We start from the raw sequence: 21,967 nt of genomic DNA on the forward strand, positions 1-21,967 counted from the left end.
CAGTGGCGGACCTACATTTTTGGGACCCTGAAACTTGAACTGTTATGGGGGCCCCTTCGCAACCAGCAACAATAGGGCAACATCCAAAAGGTCCAAAGGGCCTTGCTGCCCTTGCAAGGACCTTGAGGCTCAAATGGCGGAGACAAGGTGGTGGGGTTGAGTCCTTGAAAATGGGCCATACAGTGAGCCCCTTCCCACCAGCAACGAGGTCTGGGTAACCGCTGTTATCTTCTTCAGTGGGGTTGTTCTATGGCAGATCACCACAAAAATTTTAAAAATTTAACCACCGCATCTCAGATTTTGATTAAAATTGCTGTACTGGTTATCTCACATGTCAGTCACTGGTGTGAATAAAATTTTCCTAGACTATGCCTTATAGTTTTCGAGTTTTGGGGGGATGAAAATTAGGGAAACGTTATATACATGCATGATGCATCATAGAATGAGGAAATAAAACATAGCAACGACTACAGTTAATATAATCTTTTATTTTAGACACCAATGAGAATACATATTACATGAAGCACATTTCACAAAATACTCTTTTTCTGTTTTTTCTAGCAACATATTCACATACAGGATAAAGAAGTGAAATTCTGATTTTTGGTGTTAAAATGCACAAGCGAGACAAGTGCAGCCCGAATTGAGAATTCAGATGTCTTTTTATGGTTCCTAGCCTACCTAAGGGCTGAGCTACAGAACTATTAAGCAGTGCACAAACGAACGATTCAAGGAGCCAGCTGCCAAAATGTAGGCTATGAATAGATTCTGGCAAGCTCAGTGAGTCCATACAGCTGGGGGTTCGGGCGCTGCAAGCCCCTGAGAAAATTTTGACATTTGACCAATTACAGGGACATTTTGAGGCCATATGAAATGGGTATTAGAGCATATTCTAAGGTCAATATTAAGTACTTCAACCCATTGGCTTATGAATCTATCACTAAAATAGCCTTATTTTAATAACTAACACTTAAAAAAAACCTCTTATCGATTTTGTTGAAAAATTCATTCATTAAAAAAAAAAGTTGTTTCAGGGCCCCTCTGGGTTTAGGGGCCTTGAAGCTTAAGCTTCATTAGTTCCATAGTAGATCCGCCACTGCTTCTCACAGAGAATGGGATTTGGAAAAGGCAAAGGAGCATGTCCTGGTCTTTGCCAAAGCCCATGTTGGCGAACCTATGGCACGCGTGCCGCAGCCGGCATTCCGAGCCCTCTCTGTGGGCACGAGCGGACCCGTTGCGTCTGCCTAGGGCTGTGCCATGTTGCCGTGGTGAGGGCGCTGAGGGCGGTGCTCCTGCTACCCAAGCCCATGCTCCCCAAGCCTGCGCTGGCGCCCTCCCTCTCCTTGTACCCAGGGCAAGCCCCTCCCTCTCTCTCAGAGACGGGGGAGGCTGTGGCCGAGCACCTTGCCATGCCCCCCTCACAGCTGAGCTGTTTGTTGGGGCCCCACCCGTCTTCAGTTTTGGACCAGGAGGCTGTGGCTGAGCTCAGCTGTTTGTTGAGGGCCCCGCCCATCTTCAGTTTGTCTGGGGCCCCGCCCATCTAAAAAAGCATTTAGAAAATTCTACAACATTTGCAGACAATCCTACAAGCCATCAGGAAATCTACAAGGAATTTTCTAGCATTGTAGCAGCTGCAAAGGTGAATTTTAGTAACAGATTTTTACAGTTCTGTAAGATGGAGACAACCCTGTGTTTTCTTACTTCTCCAGATAAAGCCAAATTTGAAGAACTTGATCTTTCCTGCCTACACTGGTTAGATGTAGAAAATCTGGAAATGGAGCTAATAGAATTTCAAGAAAGCTCTGTCTGGAAAAATAAATTCTTTGACCTGCGTGAAACACTTGAGAAGATAGAAGGGATGACAAAGGACAGCACAGTTAGTTCTGAAAATGAAATCCTTAAAGTGTGGAATTCTCTGCCAAATAATTTTAAGTCAATGAAAGCACTTGGGATTGCTTTCCTTACTTTGTTTGGATCATCTTACGCTTGTGAGCAGCTGTTTTCAGCTTTGAATTATATCAAATCTGACACCAGAAACAGGCTAACAGATGACCTGAGTGCTGCATGTGTTGCTCTCAAACTTACAAAGTATGAGCCAAGGGTAGACAAATTATCAGCATGCACACAACAGCAAAAATCCCATTAATTGTTCAAAAAAATTGACGATGTCCTCAAAGATGTCACAAAAATGGTGAATTACATCATGGCTCGTGCTCTGGATTGTCGACAGTTTCAAGCACTTCTTGAGGAGGTTCAGGCACAGTATAATTGTTTACTTATGTACAATAATGTCTGGTGGCTGAGCAGAGGCCGAGTCCTGGAGAGATGCATGCCAAATGCAAACTTTTACCTTTCAATAAAAAGTTGTTTGTATCATTGAAAGCTCTGTTATTGTGTTTTTCTTTTAATGCAAAACATGTGAATATATGAGTTGTTTTTTCTAAACTAAAACCTCAGTATTCAGGTTAAATTGCCGTATTGGCACTTGGCGATAAATAAGTGGGTTTTGGCTTGCAGTTTGGGCACTCAGTCTCTAAAAGGTTCGCCATCACTGGCCGAAGCTGTATTTCATGGGAAGGGAAGACTGGGAACGTGAGGAACACCTCTGGAAAAAAATTGCTCAGATATTTTATTTAAGTATGAACCTATTTTGAATCGTATTTTGGAATCGTATTTTGAACCATATTTTGGTCACATTATGAAAAGCCAAGAGTCACTAGAAAAAACAGTCATGCTAGGAAAAATTGAGGACAGCAGGAAAAGAGGAAGACCAACAAGAGATTAGTCTCTTGACTCTATAAAGGAAGCCACAGCCCTGAATTTGCAAGACCTGAGCAAGGCTGTCAAAAGATTTTGGAGGACATTGATTCATAGGGTCGCCTTGAGTCGGAAGCAACTTGACGGTACTTAACACACACACACACACACACACACACACACAAGGACCTAAAAATTTACCTTAGGATCTTCTGCAGTTTGGGGGATTTGGCCTAAATAATAAGTGGTACTTAACTGCCGTTCTTAATGCCTTTGCATTTTAATGATTTCAGTGACTAATGGATTTCCATGAGCAACAGACTGCTTGAATCCATAGCACTTAATTTTTTAAGTACCTCTGGCCAATGTTCTTTTTGCATTGGGACAATAAACTTGGGGCCAAGATGGCATCTCCTGCTACTTAACAAGTACGCTTTTACAATGGATTTTAGAAAACTAAAATGTTCAAAAGATATTACTCCTTTAAAAATTCATTGCACTTTTGTCCTGCATTTTTAACTCAGAAGCTCAGGTCCGTATAAAATGTTTCCCTGTGTTTTTCTCATAGTAGATTACACTGGGGGGGAAGGACTAGCCCACCATCACTCTATAAGCTTTATGGCCAGGCAGATATTTGAACCTAGGTCTCCACAATCATTGTCCAACACACTAGCCACTATATCCCACTGATCACAATTTATGAATTGAAGTTGTAACTGAAGCTCTTAAGAGGTGCTTGGGCTAAGTTCAGTGTTCTACATTTTGTTTTATTAGCTTTTCCTAATGTCATTTACCTCCAAAGTATTATTTTTAACTAGCAAGACACTCATAAAATGAAATTAATAGGGAAATGTAGCCATGTAGGTGTTCCATAACAGAGCACATGGGTGAGTGCCAGCCCTAACATCCCTTCACAGCTGGTGTTGACCGATCCTTATTTTCCTTGGCTCCGTTTTCACTCACTGTCTCTTTGTAGTATGGCATTCTTGCCAAGTGCTTCATCTGCACCACTGTTTTAGGCCCCTTTCTGATTTCCTCTTTAGTCCTAGTCAGTTGTAGCCCTTCCTTGAAGTTATGCTAAATGTCTACCAAATAGCTGAAGTATTTATTGAAATGTAGAGACAGTTGTGAATTCTGACTGGGTGACTGAAAGCCTGCATCTTTGCTTCTCAGCTGGTTTTGCTTAACCTTTTTCCCCCTCTGGGCCTTAGATCCTATAGGCTTGATGGCACCTTTTTCTGCCAGTTGTTAAAGGCCTTGTAAAGGTTCCTGACAGGGCAAAATGTAACAACTGTATTTGTCATTAGCCTTCTTGTTGATGAGGTCACAACATTACTCTGTAGTGACAGTGTTTGCTCCTCTTGCTTTTAGTGGGATAGTGAATTTGGGGGGCTCTCCCCCAGGTGAAACCTCACATATGCTGTAAAAAGTCATTACCTCTCAGTTTTATCTTTCGGCTTTCTAACAATACCTCTTCAGACCACATTTTTGAATACTTTGCAGGAATAAGGTTGGCAGCCATAAAGACACCTGTAATATTATTATAAAAGATAAAACTAATGTTTGAAATTCACTCACCTTTCTTTTTGACTGATGGTTGCATTTCTTCTAAACAGAAAACAAAAAGGTCCATAGACATGTTAGTTTGCAATTTAGTGCTCTGTTGATAAAATATGTTAATAAAACGTTCTTCTTTTCTGCAGGCTTTCATGATTTATGTGGAAGTGAGTTCAGCTGGAATTAGTTGGACTCTTTCATGCAAACAGGTTTGGGCTTCGGCATGGTTTTCAGTCTCTTAAAATATTCATGAAAAAGGAATGAGGTGGGGACTTATACAAGAGATATAAAACTTCATGGGAACGGGACAGGTAGCAGAAAGAAGTCTGTGCCGTGTATCTCACTTCTACGGGTAAACTAGGTGGAAAGGAGAACTAGGGGCCACAGTGACTCCAGAGCAGGAATTCTTCAGAATACTCACAAATCACCCAATATATGGAAGTTTTAAGAGGCTGAGAGCTGCAGGCCACCCTAGCTCTGATGTACAAAGCTTGAATGGAAGGAATGATCTTTGTTGTTCATTCCTTGTTCATTTTCAGTTACCCTTACTTCAGTAGTTTCAATGGGTTATAGAACTCATGGGCCTTTTACAGCTGTGTAGAAGGAAATTTTTTAGAGGCTAGCTATTTCCTCTCATAGCATTGTAGCAGAATTTGCACATGCCTTTTAACTCTCATCCATACAACAAGCACCAAAGCCCTGTTTATTGATATATCTAATTATCAACATGGCCCCATCTGTGGATGCTGAAATCTGGAGACTGGAGCTGTGAACAGACAAGACAGATCTTTCTACAAACCTGAGAAAAACCCCAGGTTTGAAAAAAAAATCTGAAAACTTATACACACACACATGCGCACACACACTGTGAACTCTTCCTTAATAGAAGCAGTGCCTGTAGCATTAAGAAATGTCCTTTATGGCTGTTGCTAGGCAACCACAACAGTATTGGCAGTGTTCAAGTTTTGGTTTCTGACAGCAAAAGGCAGAGGCTATTTTGGCCTTTGAGGGAGGACTCATTGGGGCCAGGGCCAGCAGCAGCCACTGGGTGACTTGCTGCTACTCAACTCACATCACTCACCCAGGCCTGAATGCTTGCTACTGTTCAACAGCAGCCACCTCAAGAAAGCTAGCATGGATAGAGTTTCAGACTAGGATCCGGGGCACTCAGGTTTGAATCACCACTCCGCTGCAGAAGCTCACTTGGTAACGTTGGGGCACATACTCACAGCCTAACCTACGTCCCATGGTTGTAGTGAAGATAAAATGGAGGAAGGGAGAATGATATAAGCTGCTTTGGGTCCCCATTGTGGAAAAAGGTGTGGTATGTGGTATAAATGAAGTAAATAATTAATAAATACAGCAGAAAATGAGGGGCAGATAAAAGGTAGGTTGTTTGTGGGTAGGAAGGATAGAAGGAAAAAAGGAAAGGTGAGGATATGGGTGCTACCAGGAGGAGGGAAAGAGGATACAGTGTGGGGATGGGAATGCATGGGGAAAGTGAGGTGCCCCCTGCAAGTCCTTGCATGTTCCCCACTGCGCAACTGGACCCAGACCAGACCAGCAGCCAGCACCATGCAACAGTTTTCCAGGGAGACATTGCCAGCAAGAGGGAAGAAGGGAAAGCTGCAGACAGCAGGGCAGATAAAGGTAGGGTTGTGCATATCAATATACCCCAACCCAAAATAACCCCGAAATTAGCTGTTTCCGCAATATCCGGGTCAACCGAATAACAAAATCTGGGAATCTGCCTGAAGCTGAATAGGCAATTCCCAAAAAACTGAAGAAGCATTCGACTTTTTTGAGTTTCAGCTATTCACCTTTGCTCAGATGCACAGCTCTGTGCTTTCTCCCATTTGTCTATCTTTGACTGGTTTTGTTAGGGCCCCACAGTTGGGGACCTTTTGAGGTAGGGGTCGTGTTATAGGAGGCAGCTTGGTCAGAACAAACTAGTCTGGGTCATTTTAAAAGACGGGGCTCATCCAGTCCCATCAGGAGGGATATACCCTCCAACTTTGAAAAAAAAATCCGCTTCTTACAGCTACTTATTGGGCCCCCTGTCCCAGCTTTCACCAAACTTTGATGTACATCTAAGGAGAGTCCCATGCAGCTTTGCTGCAAATTTGGTGACTCTGTCTCCAAAAATGCCCCCACAGGAGCTTTGAAAAAAAAATCCCCATTGACTATAATGGACCTGGTTGGTTTGTTTTTTAAACCCAGACATAAATCTAAAATACCTTTTTACCGGTATGGGTATCGGCTCATTCTGGGTTTACCGAAAAAATCAAGCCCAATAAACCTGAACCCGAAATTTACCGTTTTTTTTTTTTTTTTTTTGCATGACCCTAGTAGGTTGTCTGGTGGGTGGGAAGGAGAGAAGGGAGCAGGAAAAGGGAAGAGAGGCTATGGGGGCTTTCAGGAAAGGGACGAAAAATAGTGTGTGTGTGGGAGGGAAATAAGATGGCCCCTGCAAGTCCTTGTCGGTCCCCCATTTGGTCGAATGAATTCAGCAACCTTACCTCTTCTCCCTGCCTGCATTCATTGTGATCTCAGTATTGTACCTACTCAATACCAGGTGCAAATTCTGAAAAACAGCCCTGGTACAATTTGTAACTAAATTTCTATAGATTAGCAGGGGTGGTTCAAGGAATTTTGCAGCCCCAACCACCTTCTTCCTGAGCTGCCCCCATAGGGCAGATGAGTTCCTCTGCAGCCTGCCTTGGAGGAGGGCAGCACAAATGCAAATGACATGCACCTCGTCCTGTGCCATCTCTGCCAATCTGGCACCCCCAAGCACTTGCTTGGGCAACCTGATTCATTCAAATTGTTTCCCTCCATAGGTTTTCAAGCCCTTTCAATGTTCAAAGTTCATGTAATCCTTATACACTGTAAGGTGGGCCAGGTTCCTATATCACAGGCTAAGAGAATCCATAACAGAGAAAAGATTGAACCAGCATTTTCTCAGAGGGTAGCTCATTCTCTTAGCCACAATGCTATACCAGCTTCCTATTTTAATGGTCTCCTTTTAACAACAAATGTCTTTCAGACCAATAATCATTCAACTTGGGACTCGATGTACTGCAGAGGAACGAACTATTCTGCATGACTTACTAATGATTTTTATCTACAGAGAGGCTGCACAATTAGTGGAAAGATGTATAATTAGCAGTAGCACTGGCAGCATAAAGCTGCATTGTTCCTGCCTAATACTCACTTAGTCAAACAAAGCATGTGACCTTTTATAAAGATGAGTAAAACCAACCTTTTATTTTCAAGGAAGGTTCCACTTCACCTAAACCAAAAGAGGAAATAATAAGCAGATGAATAGCAGCATAATAATATATTAGCAACATTTTTCTTCCATGCTCAGTTATTTTCATGTTTAAATGCACTCAAGCATTATGAGTTCAACAATACAAAAAAAGGAAAAGGAGCTTTACTCTGAGGCTGTAAGATTTACACGTTTTTATTTTCACGTGTAGATCTGGGTGTTTGTAGCCTTTTTGGTCCCATACAGAATGAGAAGCCTGAAGTGGATTCACATATCAAATTTAGGAAACAAAGAAGGCCACACACACTAAAACTCTATAGCACAGGCTTTAACAACTTCCTGTTAACTTATTTATTTCATTTATACCCTGTTATTCTCCCAGTAGGGACTTAAAGCAACTTAAATTATTCCCCTTTCTTCCATTTCACCCTCACAAAAACCCTGTGAGGTAGGTGAGGCTGGATGTGTGTGACTGACCCCGAGGGGTCGGCCCATTAAGCTTCTACTGTATATCAGAGTGATGATTCAAACCTGGGTTTCCTAGATCCTACTCCAATGCTCTAACTTCTACACTGTACTAGCTCTCCTTGTGATTTTAGATGATATTTCTACATGTTTCCTGAGTTGTAAGGACATCTTATCAGGTAGTGTAGTAAGGTGGAATCCAATGAAGAATTTACCCACAGGATACTTTGGATACTTGAGGGAATAATTTCATGATGTGAATATATGAAATTGATGTGTAACCTATCTAGGCCCTGTTTGGATAAGAAGTTGCAAAATGGAACCATTCATAGACAAGTTAGCAGTCTCTATACACTCAGGAGACTCCCCAAATTTATGCCCCAAAAAGGTAACCATTAGAAAAAAGAGAAACCCCCCCCCCCAAAAAAAACACCCAGATTGACGAGGACTAAATGTGCCCAAGAAGGAATGGGATGTTAAGAGCAGCTATCAATTAAAACAGGGAAAGGGAGGGGATGAGAAATCATCCTGGTCTCTGGGGACTCATCACTTCCAAGGACTCATTGACGGGCTGAGTGAGAGATTTTTGGGGTGGAGAAGGGATTTCCCAATTCTCCCCCCCCACACAAACACACAAAATTCCCATACTATGTACTTCCTATTTTCAAATAACTGAATGTGAACTATATTATATCCCTTTTCAATTTCAACTGCAGAAATAAGTGATCTGACACTGACTGTAAGTTATACAACAGAGTAGGACCCAGTGTTATAAAGACGTACTGGTTAGTATTCAAAAGCAATACTAACCCGAGAGCCCCCTGCAGTGGAAGAAATTAGGTGATACTTCAAACTGACAAAGGTATTTGGAGGAAACCACTTTTGGGTTCCAGCTGGGTTTTAATTACATTTGTTAAGAATGAATGCTCTCTGAAACTGCAAAGCAACAATGAATATGGAATGAACTGTTGTGTTCATCATATCAAAGAGCAGATAAACAACATATAGAATAACAGGCTAGTATACAGTGAGACCTCCCAAAAATTACTGCTGATCTCCAGACTACAGAGATCAGTTTCCCTGGAGAAAATGGTTGCTGTGGAGGGCAGACTCTATGACATTATGTGCCGCTTAGGTCCCTCCCCTCTACAAACCCTGACTTCCCCAGGCTCCATCCCCAAATCTCCAGGAATTTCCCAACCCAGAGTTGGCCACCTTAACCCACCAATATGTGGCAAAACTGATAACCTTTTGATGTTTCATTAAAACAGACGGGGTGATACATTTTCAGTGCAATGATTAAAACAGCAGAAGCAATGGCCACTATAAAGAGAGTTATTTTAGGAAGAGGCTTAGTGGTAGAGCATCTGATTCATAGAAGGTCCCAAATGCAATCCCTGGCATCTCCAGTTAAAAGAATCACATGGTAGATGTTAAAAAAAAACACTATCTGAAATCCTGGAAAGCCACTGCTGATCAAAGTAGACAATACTGACCTTGAAATCCAATCTATTGGAAGTCCAATACAAGTCAGTTTCATGTATTCAAAAGGGCTTGTACATAACTGACTTTTGCAAAGCCAAATTGTATATTTTACAAACTTTCCCAATGCAGGTGACATCAACTACCTATGCAGAAAAACAGCCTCTGGAGGCATGTGGAGTTAGTTATGCAATTTCACTAGACTGCAGCTAATATCATAAGTCCTAGACAGTAAGCACCACATTAACACTCAAATTTCCTTTGACTTAACATCTATCATTGTGATTCCAGTAATACTCCCATAGAATTCTAATGCATCCACTGGCTGTTGTTCATTTGATCAAATGTTCCCATTACACAAAACTAAAGAGAACGTCTGATTAATAGCCACTGTCATTCACTAAAGCAAGCTCCTTGGTACCTGTATTGCCTCTATTGTGATTCTACAAAAATTTTTTGTTTAATTTAGCATGTAAAGGGAGGGGCTGTGGCTCAGTGGTAGAGCATCTGCTTGGCATGCAGAAGGTCCCAGGTTCAATCCCCGGCATCTCCAGTTAAAGGGACTAGGCAGGTAGGTGATGTGAAAGACCCCTGCCTGAGACCTTGGAGAGCCACTGCCGGTCTGACTTTGATGGCCCGAGGGTCTGATTCAGTAGAAGGCAGCTTCATGTGTAAAGGAACAACAATGGTGACATTTTAATTTTGACTTCCTCTCTGAAATGGCAGATTAAACACAAATGAGAATTATTGAACAATAAGGCAAGTTTTTTGGGGGGGATCCAGTGACCATTTGATACACTCTGATAACTAAATATGAAAAAAAAATCTGAATGGTGTAGTATGTTTTGAGTCTGAGATATTTTAAATTGCTATGTATTTTAATTTCCTTTATGGAAAATCTTGTTTTATTTCAATGGAATCACTGTGTTGTTGCTATGGCTTATTTGCTGGTACAATGAAGACTGCGGTGATGAAGAAGGAACTCTTTTGTCTAGAATAAGAAATGGGGGGGGGCAGCTTTGAAAACAGAGAATGCCTCCAGTTAGGAATACCTTTTTCACTTTCTTCTTCATCTTCAAATATGAGGTCCGATAGCAATGAAAGGTAGCCATAAACCCAATCAGTGGTCTCTTCCACGGCGCCATGTATGATTCTCAGTGGGTCAGTAGTAAGTTTATTCACAGAACGTCCTGAGGGCAGAATAGAAAGACGGACAAGGTTATAAAATAAAATGTGTTCTATTTTAATGATATAAATGATTTGTTGTAATCAGAGACACTGGGAGGAAAAAGAGAAGCTTCAGTGGGAGATTATAACATGAGATTACTGAACTTGAGTTCATTCACAAATTCAGGAGCCCCAGGGCTGAATAGAGATAGAGGATTCTTATCTCAGTACAGGTGCTAATTTTCTGCCTCTTAGCATTTCTCCCCTGCTCTAATCAAGCCGATTACACTTTGCATCCTGACTCCCTTCTTTGCGACACTCTTCCCATCCTCTGACTGGGATATAAGGGCTCAGGGATCTCCAGTCCTACTTATATCCGACAAAAGGGAGCTTTGACTCTTGGAAGTTTATACCCTGGAAATCTTGTTGGGCTTTTAAGGTGCTGCTGGACTTCAGTCTTGCTGTTCTATTGCAGGCCAACATGGCCACCCACTCGAAACTAGGAAGAATTTGAAGAGATCCTAAATGTTATTTTTCCAGACAATGGACCAGTTTCAGGAAAATGTGAGCACAGCCAAAGTCACTAAAGCTTTGCCTTTCAACAGCGGTGTTGATAACGCATATGCTTCAATAGATTCAAACCTGGAAAAACTGAAGTGCCCTAACAAGTATCCCAGCCCACTGCCACAGTTAATAGCTCACTGCCCTTCTTTAGGGTAATTAAGATCAGATGTCAATTATTCTAAACCCAGTACTTGATTTCTGTTTAGCATTTCTTCTAGCACAGTTCAGCTTCTAATATATATTACAGCCCTCCAGGAAAGAAACTGTCATTCATCCTGCTTTGCAGGCCGCAGACATTTTTTTCCTATGCAAACCAGTTTGCTCCTTATTAAAATGTGGCCAGTCATTGGCACATAACTTCTCTTTTTTTTTTCCCTTTCTTATTCAAAGTACCAAAACCTTGGGTTTCACTGCTTGCCTATATTTCCTACACGGACCCAAGAAAACGGACTTATTCTTATTGCCCAGGTGTTTGAAAACAAATGAACTGAAAAGAAGTAATTAAAATTGTGTACTCATTGTTAGCTGTAATCTACCCTTTCAAACTGGGGGCTTTCAGAAAGGGCAAATAAAAAATGGCATTCACAAATCTTATTGTGTCTCCCTCCATCTGCCACCATCACAAGTAGTATTGTCAACATAGCTACACAGACACACACCTAAGCAGTGTGTACTGCTGCTTTCGCTCAGGGAGTTGACATGATGAAAGAGAGGACAGGGCTTCTGTAAGTTTAATAACTATATCAAAGCAAGTGCGATTTTTCTCACACACCAAGGGGCTTTCCCCAAAATTCCCTTTTTTGGATAGCTATTAACACCATCAGAGCTCTGCCCTCTATTTGCTTCGACAGAGGGATCCACAGTAGCAATATTAAACAAGCACCATGATTCTACACTTTCATTTATTCATATTTTTACCAAACAATATTTAAGTATCCTCAAAACTCAATATGAATTCTGAAGTCAGTGAACATTTGGCAAGTGCAGTTAATGATAATAATATTTACAACAATAATAGCAACATTTTCACCTTTCCCTTTGGTTCCTTGATGCTGCCAGGGAGGCACACATAACAGAAAAGAGCAACTCAAAATACTAAAGACCACTGAAGCGTACGTGATAAATGTTTTACAAGGGCAAAAAGAGTATTATATTTATATAGGCACTTTTTACTCATATATGCCACACTGAATTAAAATGAATTTTCTTGAGAACAGAGTGAGGTGTACTTTACAAATATTACACCATCAGACAGACAGACAGACAATGGATGCTGATGCTGTCAGTGTTCACAGGACAGTTAACTATTTGGAAAGTTAGGAAAGCCAGTTACAACTCTTCCTAAAAATGTTTTTGGTACTTACAGCACATATATATATATATATACATGCACAGAGAAAGTGAGAAAGAGAGAGAGAGAGAGAGAGATTGCATATACAAACTTTTCATTATTTGTTAGTTACATTTATACCATGCTCTAACCCACCCACCCAGGAACTCGGAGCTGCTTACATTCCCAGGTAGTCTCTTTGCTTCAGCATTTGAATACAGTATTTACTTCAATGCAAGACTAGATTTTTTTCCCCCTCGGTATGCCATCAAAACAAAAGAAGGAATCATCTTACATTTGCATTATAATTTTTTTCTCGGTGTATACCCTTTTTTTAGGGAGGTCATCTTACATTCATGGTCACCTTTGTTTCAAGTAAAACTTCGGGACCACGTCCCCTGGTATACCCCTTGAAGAGCATTATGATTTTCTGATGAAAACTTGCTAGTGGTCCCTGGCCCTAAGAGCGTGCAGCTGTCCTTGTAAGAGCCAGGGCTTTCTTGGCCCTAGGTGGAATGCTGTGCCTGGTAACATGAGGGCCGACCGGGACCTTAAGGAGTTCCTCAGGGCATGCAAGATAGAGCTTTTCCACCAGGCCTACAGTTGAGGGCAGTGTGGGTATTATCTTTAAAGACCTCCATACCCTCTTCCTTCCCATATGTTCAATTGTACGGATTTGAAGGGGTGGCCGCCTGTGTGGCTCTCTCAGTATAATGGAAACTGCGCCATCTCTGGTTTTATGATTTTAAGCTATAATTTTATTGTTGATTTTTACCGTTGCCGATACGATGTGGTATGGCTTTTAAATAAAGTTACCTGCCCTCAGCGGGCTGTGGTTGGGGAGGGTGGGCTACAAATTGAAAAAATAAATACAGCAGTATGATTCATACCATTCTTTCAGTCTGATAATGATTGTAGTATAAACAAGCTGAAGTATGTAGATTTAAAAACCTTTGGGCCAGTTTACCAATGTAAACAGAACACTGAATTTCTCATTACTTGAGGATTCTTTTACGACATTAATGTTATAATTATCAAATCCTGTGCATGCATTTATGAACTGGCCTTTGCAGTTGTTCCGTTGTTTTTAAATGAGACTAAAGGGGCTTTAATTTAAAAAAAAAAACCTTTGTTTTAACTGGTTTTGGACTGGATAAGTTTTGCTCATTGTGTGAAGTTGTTGAAAACGTCTATGGTGAATATATGTACTTTGGGATTTTTTAATGCTCTCTAAAAGTTTGTGTTTTTAAAGCAGTCTTTGCAGCACTTGTGTAACTTAATGTGATCAAAAAGCATGCCAGATATATATGAAGTGTGAACAGAATAAAATGGGTTCCTTGCCTCTAGGGATCTCTGCTTTCCCCACATCTTTGTCAATATCAAGTTGATGTATCCCTATGAGAACAAAATACACAGGAAGTAAGAGTAGGAAGAGGAAAGGTTAAGCTGCATACATTTTACACCTGCCATTCTCTTGACCTATTTCCTACATTCTTACGGGCTCGTGGCATTTTCCTGTTGAATGTTACAGCTACAGTCGTTCCCCAAACCACTAGCCCTAAGGCTTTTTTCCCTTCAAATGTATTTCACTGCAAAGGTAACTTCTTTAAGAATGTATCTGAAGTTTGTGGTGCCAAAGATAAGGACTACTTCACACATTACAAAAAGTTAGCATGCATCCACTTCAATTGTAATATACGAAGTGGTCCTTAGTTAAAATATAGTTTACAAAATATCGAGCATTTCTAAAGACGTTCTTAGTACTGTGCTCTGCTCTGTACAACAGCTTTTATTGAGGCCTTCATACTTCAGATTCAAAGGGCAACTTTAGAGATAACAAAACTAGCCGGAGCTTAGGGTTGCCAGGTCCCTCTATGCCACCAGCGGGAGGTTTTTAGAGCGGAGCCTGAGGTTTGGGGAGGGGAGGGACTTCAATGCCATAGAGTCCAATTGCCAAAGCGGCCATTTTCTCCAGGTGAACTGATCTCTATCGGCTGGAGATCAGTTGTAATAGCAGGAGATCTCCTGCCATCACCTGGAGGTTGGGAACCCTACCTGAGCTAACAAGTACTTTGCTAAGAACAATCATTGACTGCATTGTACCTATCATGTTATAGGCCAGTTCTGTTGAGTATATTGATAAATAGCTGAAACAGAAAACAAAAATTTGGAAAGCAGGTCAAGTTTGTTAAAAGGCTTATATTTCAATTTTAAAGAAATGGCCACATGTGAAATTGCATTTGGTATTACAAATCTGAAATCGTAGTCAAAACCCTTTTTTACAAGAAGTGCTAAATTCACAAATGACAAATCCCTCTTTTGTATCATGCACTTATTTCAAGTTTCTCATGAAAGAAAATGTTATATCTTAATGAGAGTGAGACTGCACACTGTGCACAGCACACTGTCCATGTGCAGCTATGGGGGAAGTAGTTTATTTGCATCTTGATCCCCCAAGGATGGCTGATTCCAGTGTGGATGAGATTCAGTCTTTTTGAGGAGTAAGTAAAGAGAGCTATTCTGTGCCAACCTCCAATAAAATGCTAAATATTGTTTTAAGAAACAACAACCCTGAAGGGCATTTGTTGTACCAAGTCATTCTGCCCCTTTGTACTACACTAGAGATTAAACAAATCTGAACAGCTACGTTCATAACTGAAATTGAAAGTCATACCACAATTCCCATTCATTTCAAGATTTGTCATGGATGTTGTACTCTCAACCCCCGAATTTCAAATCCTGAAAACTTGGTTTTGCAAAGTGTCAAACTCCATGTCTCAAACCACATATTTGCAGCTTTTAAATACCAGGGTGGAGTACAGCTTCAAATCCTGACCAATTTACAACATTTTGCACTTTTGCCATTCTTAGATTCAGGCTGTATAAACATTTGTGCAGAGACAGAACTAACTTGCAGGCATGTTCATCTGGCACACGTGCACACCTCTGAGAGCCCAGAGGATCAGGTTGTGCTGCTCACTGGCACATTCACCTTGGCTTCCCTGCTTCTCTGCAGCGTCTGAAACTGGACGAATCATTTGCTTAACTATTTTTAGGACTATTTTATTCCACAGACCTGAAAGATCACCTGATTCCCGTGTGCCTTTTATACCTTACTCCTCTATAACACGTAGTATCTTTGTGTGAGAGTCAGTTTCAGATCTGCCAGAAGAGACATTCTTAGCAGATCACGCTGCTAAGAAAATATTGGAAGAAAATACATAAGAATGTAGAAGGCATTATCGACCAAAAGTTAATATATGATCCTAAACTATATCTACTGAGTAAAACTCCGGATAACATTGACAAGGATCAACAAGATATGCTAAAATACTTAATTACAGCTGCAAGAGTAGTTTTAGCATCTCTATGGAAAACAAATAGAATACCACGAATCGAGATTTGGATTGATAAAGCATACGAGTACATAACAATGGCACAGTTAACTGAAACATTACAGAAGGATACTCAACAACGAAATAGAGACAAATGGAAACCCTTCTATGAATACATAAAAACAAAAAACAAAAACAAAAAAATATAACCTTTTGAGACTCAGCAGCAGATTCTTACTTGAGATCAAACTTAATTAGCTAATAATGTAAGTTATTATGACACTTTACAAAGGGGCAGTACTACTAGAGATATTAATGCTGTACAATATCCATGTATTTATTTACTTATATGTGTATATATTCTTTTTTTCTTTCCCCCACCCCATTACCCTTTTTTCCTTCTGTATCCCATTTACTATTAAAAACCAATAAAAATATTTATTAAAAAAAAAAAGCAGATCACGCTGGGTATCAATGGGGCCTTGGTCCCATTAACTTCAAATGAGGCACAGGATGCAACTGGTTCACAGAAGTCTGGTCAGCCAATCAAGAGAGGGCAGCAGGCTACTTTACTCAGCTGCACCCTCTCGCCTTCAGCATTTTGCTGCACCTGCCCCACTCACCCTCCCAATGGGCAATATGAGATTAGCTGGTTGCTATAGTAGGGCCAAGTAGGAATTTTGGGTTTTTTTACCAGATTGGCTAAGCCTGAAGCCCTTTTTTTTTCCTATTCTGTGCTATCGCTGTGGGCAGTGTATTGTTAATTAGACACGCCTGATTATAAAACTGGATAGGCCACTACGAGTTTGCAGGAACAGGGTGAGTTGTTCAGGATAGGTAGGATTAACTGGCAAGCACCTGACACTCTACAGTGCTGGTGGGGTGTCCAAAACAGGCCATCGTATGACTTGTGGCTGAGTGCTGTGTGAAGGAGCACCCTTGGTAGGAGCCTTGCAGCACATCAGGGGAGAGGGATGAAACTTAGCATGTCTCTGCACATACAGCTGAGCTGGCAGTGATAAGTAGGGATACTAGCCTCCAGGTGGGACCTGGAGGTCTCGTGGAATTACAGCTCATTTCCAGATGACAGAGACCAGCTCCCCTGGGGAAAAAATGGCTGGTTTGGAGGGTGGACTTTGTGGCATTGTACCCCACAGAGGTCCCTGTCCTCCCAAAGTACCACTCCCAAATTTCCAGAAGCTTCCAAACCTGGATCTGGAAACCCTACCCCCCCTCATCCTCCGGCGGTGGCCAGGGGAAACCTGGCAAGCCTAATGATAAGCAAGGCTAGTGAAAGCACCAGCCGAGTTTGGAGCCAGGTTGGATCTGCCCAAAAGGCATACCAGGAGGATGCCTAGCGCAGCCCACCCTCAAAATAGTCAACTTATTAGAATAAGCAGTGATGTAGATAAGCCATTTAATTACTTTAAATAATTATTTAAATAAATTAAAAACTAGTTGAATCCACTTTCTGTTGTCTCATGCCAACATTTGGGGGTGGGTTTTCATTTTTTGCAGAAATGAAAACATCAGGTTTGGTTTCAGCCATCTTTACAAGTTGCTTTTCATTAGGCTATTTTAAATTTTTGCAATGCTTTGCAAACTCTTTAGTGCTGGAAACTTTCTGAAGGCGACGGTGGGTAATTTAAGCAAAATTAAAGTTTAATACAGTGTTTAGCCTTACCTGACAAAATCCAAAATTACTCCTCTAGAGTAATGAGCTGCAAAAAAAAATTGTGAGTTTGCTTGGATTTTCTTTGATAAGCACATTCAATGGTGGCAAAAAGTTTTCTTTATCTTCTAAGAATTGCTGTGGGGATTAAGCAACGTTGCATCTTCTTAAACCCTATGTGGATTTGAAAACTAGTTCTCATGCTTATTACATCCAAACTGGATTAATCTAATTCTTCTTCTGTAGCTTTCCAACACTGCTGCTGTGAAAACTGCAGTTTGGTCCAAAAATGAAAGCCAAAATTATATTTTATACCCAAAGTAACCAGCCACATTTCTCCAACTCAAAATTCTCTTCAGTTTATATTGTCCTTTACAAATGACTTTAAAATGGAACCCTATGTCTCTTAGCAGCCTCAAGCAGAACTACTCAGTGGGGCTTACTCCCATGAAAGTATTTTTAGGATTGCATTGTTAAGGTGTTAACTGCTAAAAACGAGGATTATATTATGGGAATTCAGCAGTGATGAAAAGAGAAGTGTCAGTAGAAATCATAAGATGAGCTGCCACAATGCACACAGAAAGTATCTTTTGTATATAAGGGGCGCAAATTGAGGGAAAATTACTCAGCAATAATCAGGATGGGTTGAGAGGTTTGATGTATTCCCTCAGAACCTCAAGAGATGAATTTATCATAGCCAGTGAAACTTATTTAATCAATTTACATTTTAACTCTGTTTTTATTATAAACGGTTAAGCTGCATGATGATTATAGGGTGTCAGGTTTCTTTTCACATCGTAGTATGATATATTCTTTGTGGAGTTATGGGCAAATCTGTCATTTCTATTTTGCTAGTATCAAAAGTCCAGGCTTGCTGGGGGTGGTGGGGAGTAAGTATTCAAAATTACCTGGTCTAGGGTTGCCAACCTCCAGGTGGTTAGAACTCAAAGTAAGAAACTAGTGCCGAGTATAGGAACTGGTTATGGAAATAAACAGCCCTTATGGCATATACTGAATCATAATCAATTTTTAGTTAACCATTGCTTAAATATTTTTTGTCAGACTGTAACAAGCATGTAACATTTGAATGTAATATTACATTCAAATGTTACATGCTTGTTACAGTCTGACAAAAAATATTTAAGCAATGGTTAACTAAAAATTGATTATGATTCAGTTTATGCCATAAGGGCTGTTTATTTCCATAACCTCCAGGTGGTGGCAGAAGATCTCCTGCTATTGCAACTGATCTCCAGCCGATAGAGATCAGTTCACCTGGAGAAAATGGCCACTTTGGCAATTGGACTCTATGGCATTGAAGTCCCTCCCTTCTCCAAACCCCACCCTCCTTAGGCTCATGTTCTGTGTGTGTTTGTTAATCATGTGTTTCCTTAAGAGTTATGTAAAAAGTATGTGGGACAGGCAGAGGAAATTTTTAACAATGGCCCTATGATAGATTTGGCCCGATGATAAATCCTGGCAGCCCTACAAAGCAACTATTGTTTAGTTTAGTTTCAAGTGCTCCCTCAACACCTTTTTCATTTAAGCCTTTAAGTCCATAACCGACAGCTACGCAAACCTTCACAAATGGATTTTTAATGCTTTGGAGCCTTGGGCTCAAGGAGAGCCTGGGGAACACCTGGGCTTGTCTGATTAAGTTTAGAGAAGCTCCCTTACATGAATAAGCGAATGCTTAGCAGGCGCCATTTAGACAATCCTTACATATAAGGTCACCATAATCCACATAACCAGTAACAATCTGGCTTTGTCTCCAGCCTCACCTGCAGTCACATGAGCTGGGGCCATGGGGGCTTAAACAATACATATAAAAACCAGCTTTAGCTAAAGTGATTATGATTAAAGGCCAACCCAGACAAGGCCTTGGAAAGTGTATTTTCTCTTTCTAAACAGGAACGGTGGGAACCCCTAGAACAGGGATCCTCAACAGGGTTGCCAGTTCCAGGTTGGGAAATACCTGGAGGTTTTTGGGGTGGAGCCTGAGGAGGGCAGGGGAGGGGAGGAACTTCAATGCCATAGAGTCCAATTGCCAAATGGCCATTTTCTCCAGGTGAACTGATCTCTGTCGGCTCGAGATCAGTTGTAATAGCAGGAGATCTCCAGCTAGGGCCTGGAGGTTAACAAACCAAAAAACAGCACAAAAACAATGAAATACAAATATGAATATAAAATAAAGTGAAGAAGTGAAGAAAGTGAAAATACAAATGTGAATATGCAAAATACAAAATACAAACAAGCACAGACAATATGCAAAAAGCAAAAAAATTTCCCAGTCAAGTAAATTTTAACAAGCAGTATTGACATCGGATACAATGTATCATGTATGAAGGTAAGTAACTCTTCAGACCAGAAGGTCTTAGATACTGTTGAAATAACAATGTCTTTTTCTTTCTTTCAGAATGGAATTATTGGCTGATTTGGGAATAAACATCAAAGCTGTTCCATAGCAAGATCATCTGGACATGTTGTCTAGATCATATGAACACGTTTCGCTAAGAGCTTCATCAGCTATACAATCATGTACAAAAGATAAACCATAATAGGTTTAATCCTTGTTCCTGTTTTTGAGATCCTTGAATGAAGCCACTATGGTTCGCTGAGAATTTGTGCCTATTATGGTTTATCTTTTGTACATGATTGTTATTTCAACAGTATCAAAGACCCTCTGGTCTGAAGACTTACTTACCTTCATACATGATACATTGTATCCGATGTCAATACTGCTTTACTTGACTTAAAATTACTTAAAATTTACTTGACTGGGAAACTTTTTTGCTCTTTGTATATTGTCAGTCTGTGCTTGCTTGTATTTTGTATTTTGCATATTCACATTTGTATTTTCACTTTCTTCACTTATTTATTATATATTCATATTTGTATTTCATTGTTTTTGTGCTGTTTTTTGGTTTGTTAACTTATTATGCAGCACTGAGCCTCTTTTTCTTCTAGTGCCTGGAGGTTGGCAACCCTAGGCTCCAACATGGTGCCTGCGGATGCCATGGAGCTCGCTGACACCTTATCTGGTGCCCGCCTACTGTTTTTAGAAAGTGGGTATGGCCAGGGGAGCTTTTGCCCAGCAAAGGTTCTGATTGAGCATTGGAGATGTGAGTGGCTGGGCATATTTTTAAAAGCATTGCTTTGGCAGCAGCTGCCACCATAACACAAGGATCTCCACTTGAGTTGCCATGTCCCTCTTGGCAACCGGCGAGAGGTTTTTGGGGCGGAGCCTGAGGAGGGTGGGGTTCGGGGAGGAGAGGGACTTCAATGCCATAGAGTCCAATTGCTAAAGCAGTCATTTTCTCCAGGTGAAGTGATCTCTATTGGCTGGAGATGAGTTGTAAGAGCAGATTACCAGCTATTATCTGGAGGTTGGCAACCCTAATCTCCACTGAGTAACTGAAGGTAATCTGTAGCAGCCATTCTGTGGCTGGCTGCATCTCCTGCAGCAAACATTTTGGGTCTGCGCCCACCACAATGTATCAGAATTCCAATGGTGTCCTCAGGCTCAAAAAGTTTGGGTACCCCTGCTCTAGTTCAAATTAGGATGGTAGTGTGGTTAAGGGAGTTTAACAGTCCCCAACTCATGTCATTGCCTTAACCTCAGAAGTAGCTTCAGTGCTAGGGTTGCCAACTCCAGGTTGGGAAATTCCTGGAAATTTGGGAGTGGAGACTTGGGAGAGCAGGGTTTTGGGAGGGGGAGGACCTTGTTGAGGTATAATGTCATAGAGTCCACCCTCCAAAGCAGCCCTTTTCTTCAGGGGAACTGATCTCGGTAGTCTGGAGATCAGTGGTAATTCTGAAATATCTTTTGGCCCCACTTGGAGGTTGGTAACTTTATCTAGTGATGATATTTCATAAAGTAGCAAGCTGTATATTCTCCCCAATGAGGCCAATAGTGGCTAAAGGAGCCATTTGAGGTGAGGAAAAATGGCATGGGGGGTGAGAGAGAGTTAATCTCCAAGCCATCTGCCCCACTCCACTTTGTTATAGATCTAATCATGGATTTTTCAGCATCACATCTGGTCTGACCTATGGTTTAGGCTCAGTCAAGAGCCTTCCTGCTCCTAAGACTTGCAGATCTCTGTGGTGGTCCCTAAGGGTGAATCAGAGATTGCAGAGTTCTCCCAAGCACTAAAAAGAAATGACCTTTAGAAGCCTTTAGAAAATTTTATATTCTTCCCTCTAAGCTCTCTTGTTCTCCAGAACCTGGGAGAAAAGCAGAGAAACAGTTTCAGTTCTGCTGTTATTTGCTTAGCAGTTTGATGAGAAGTTTCCCTTATTGAACATGCAAATCAAAATTCACAAAAGCTCAGCTCTAATTAGTTATCATTGTGCAGCACAAAAGTGAC

General features: G+C 41.0%; 1 protein-coding gene across 1 annotated transcript in view; it reads right to left on the reverse strand.

The window, feature by feature from the left end:
• Nucleotides 1-21,967, reverse strand: part of TRDN (triadin) — a 139,123-nt gene that overhangs the window by 80,752 nt on the left and 36,404 nt on the right. Inside the window, exons 3-6 of the mRNA XM_056856720.1 lie at nt 13,935-13,988; nt 10,585-10,722; nt 7,577-7,606; nt 4,336-4,365 (exon numbers count right to left, since the gene is read on the reverse strand). Coding sequence (XP_056712698.1) covers nt 4,336-4,365; nt 7,577-7,606; nt 10,585-10,722; nt 13,935-13,988 — 252 coding nt within the window. The remainder of the gene's footprint in view (nt 1-4,335; nt 4,366-7,576; nt 7,607-10,584; nt 10,723-13,934; nt 13,989-21,967) is intronic.

Source organism: Euleptes europaea, chromosome 10 (assembly GCF_029931775.1).
Source record: "Euleptes europaea isolate rEulEur1 chromosome 10, rEulEur1.hap1, whole genome shotgun sequence".
NCBI lineage: Eukaryota > Metazoa > Chordata > Lepidosauria > Squamata > Sphaerodactylidae > Euleptes > Euleptes europaea.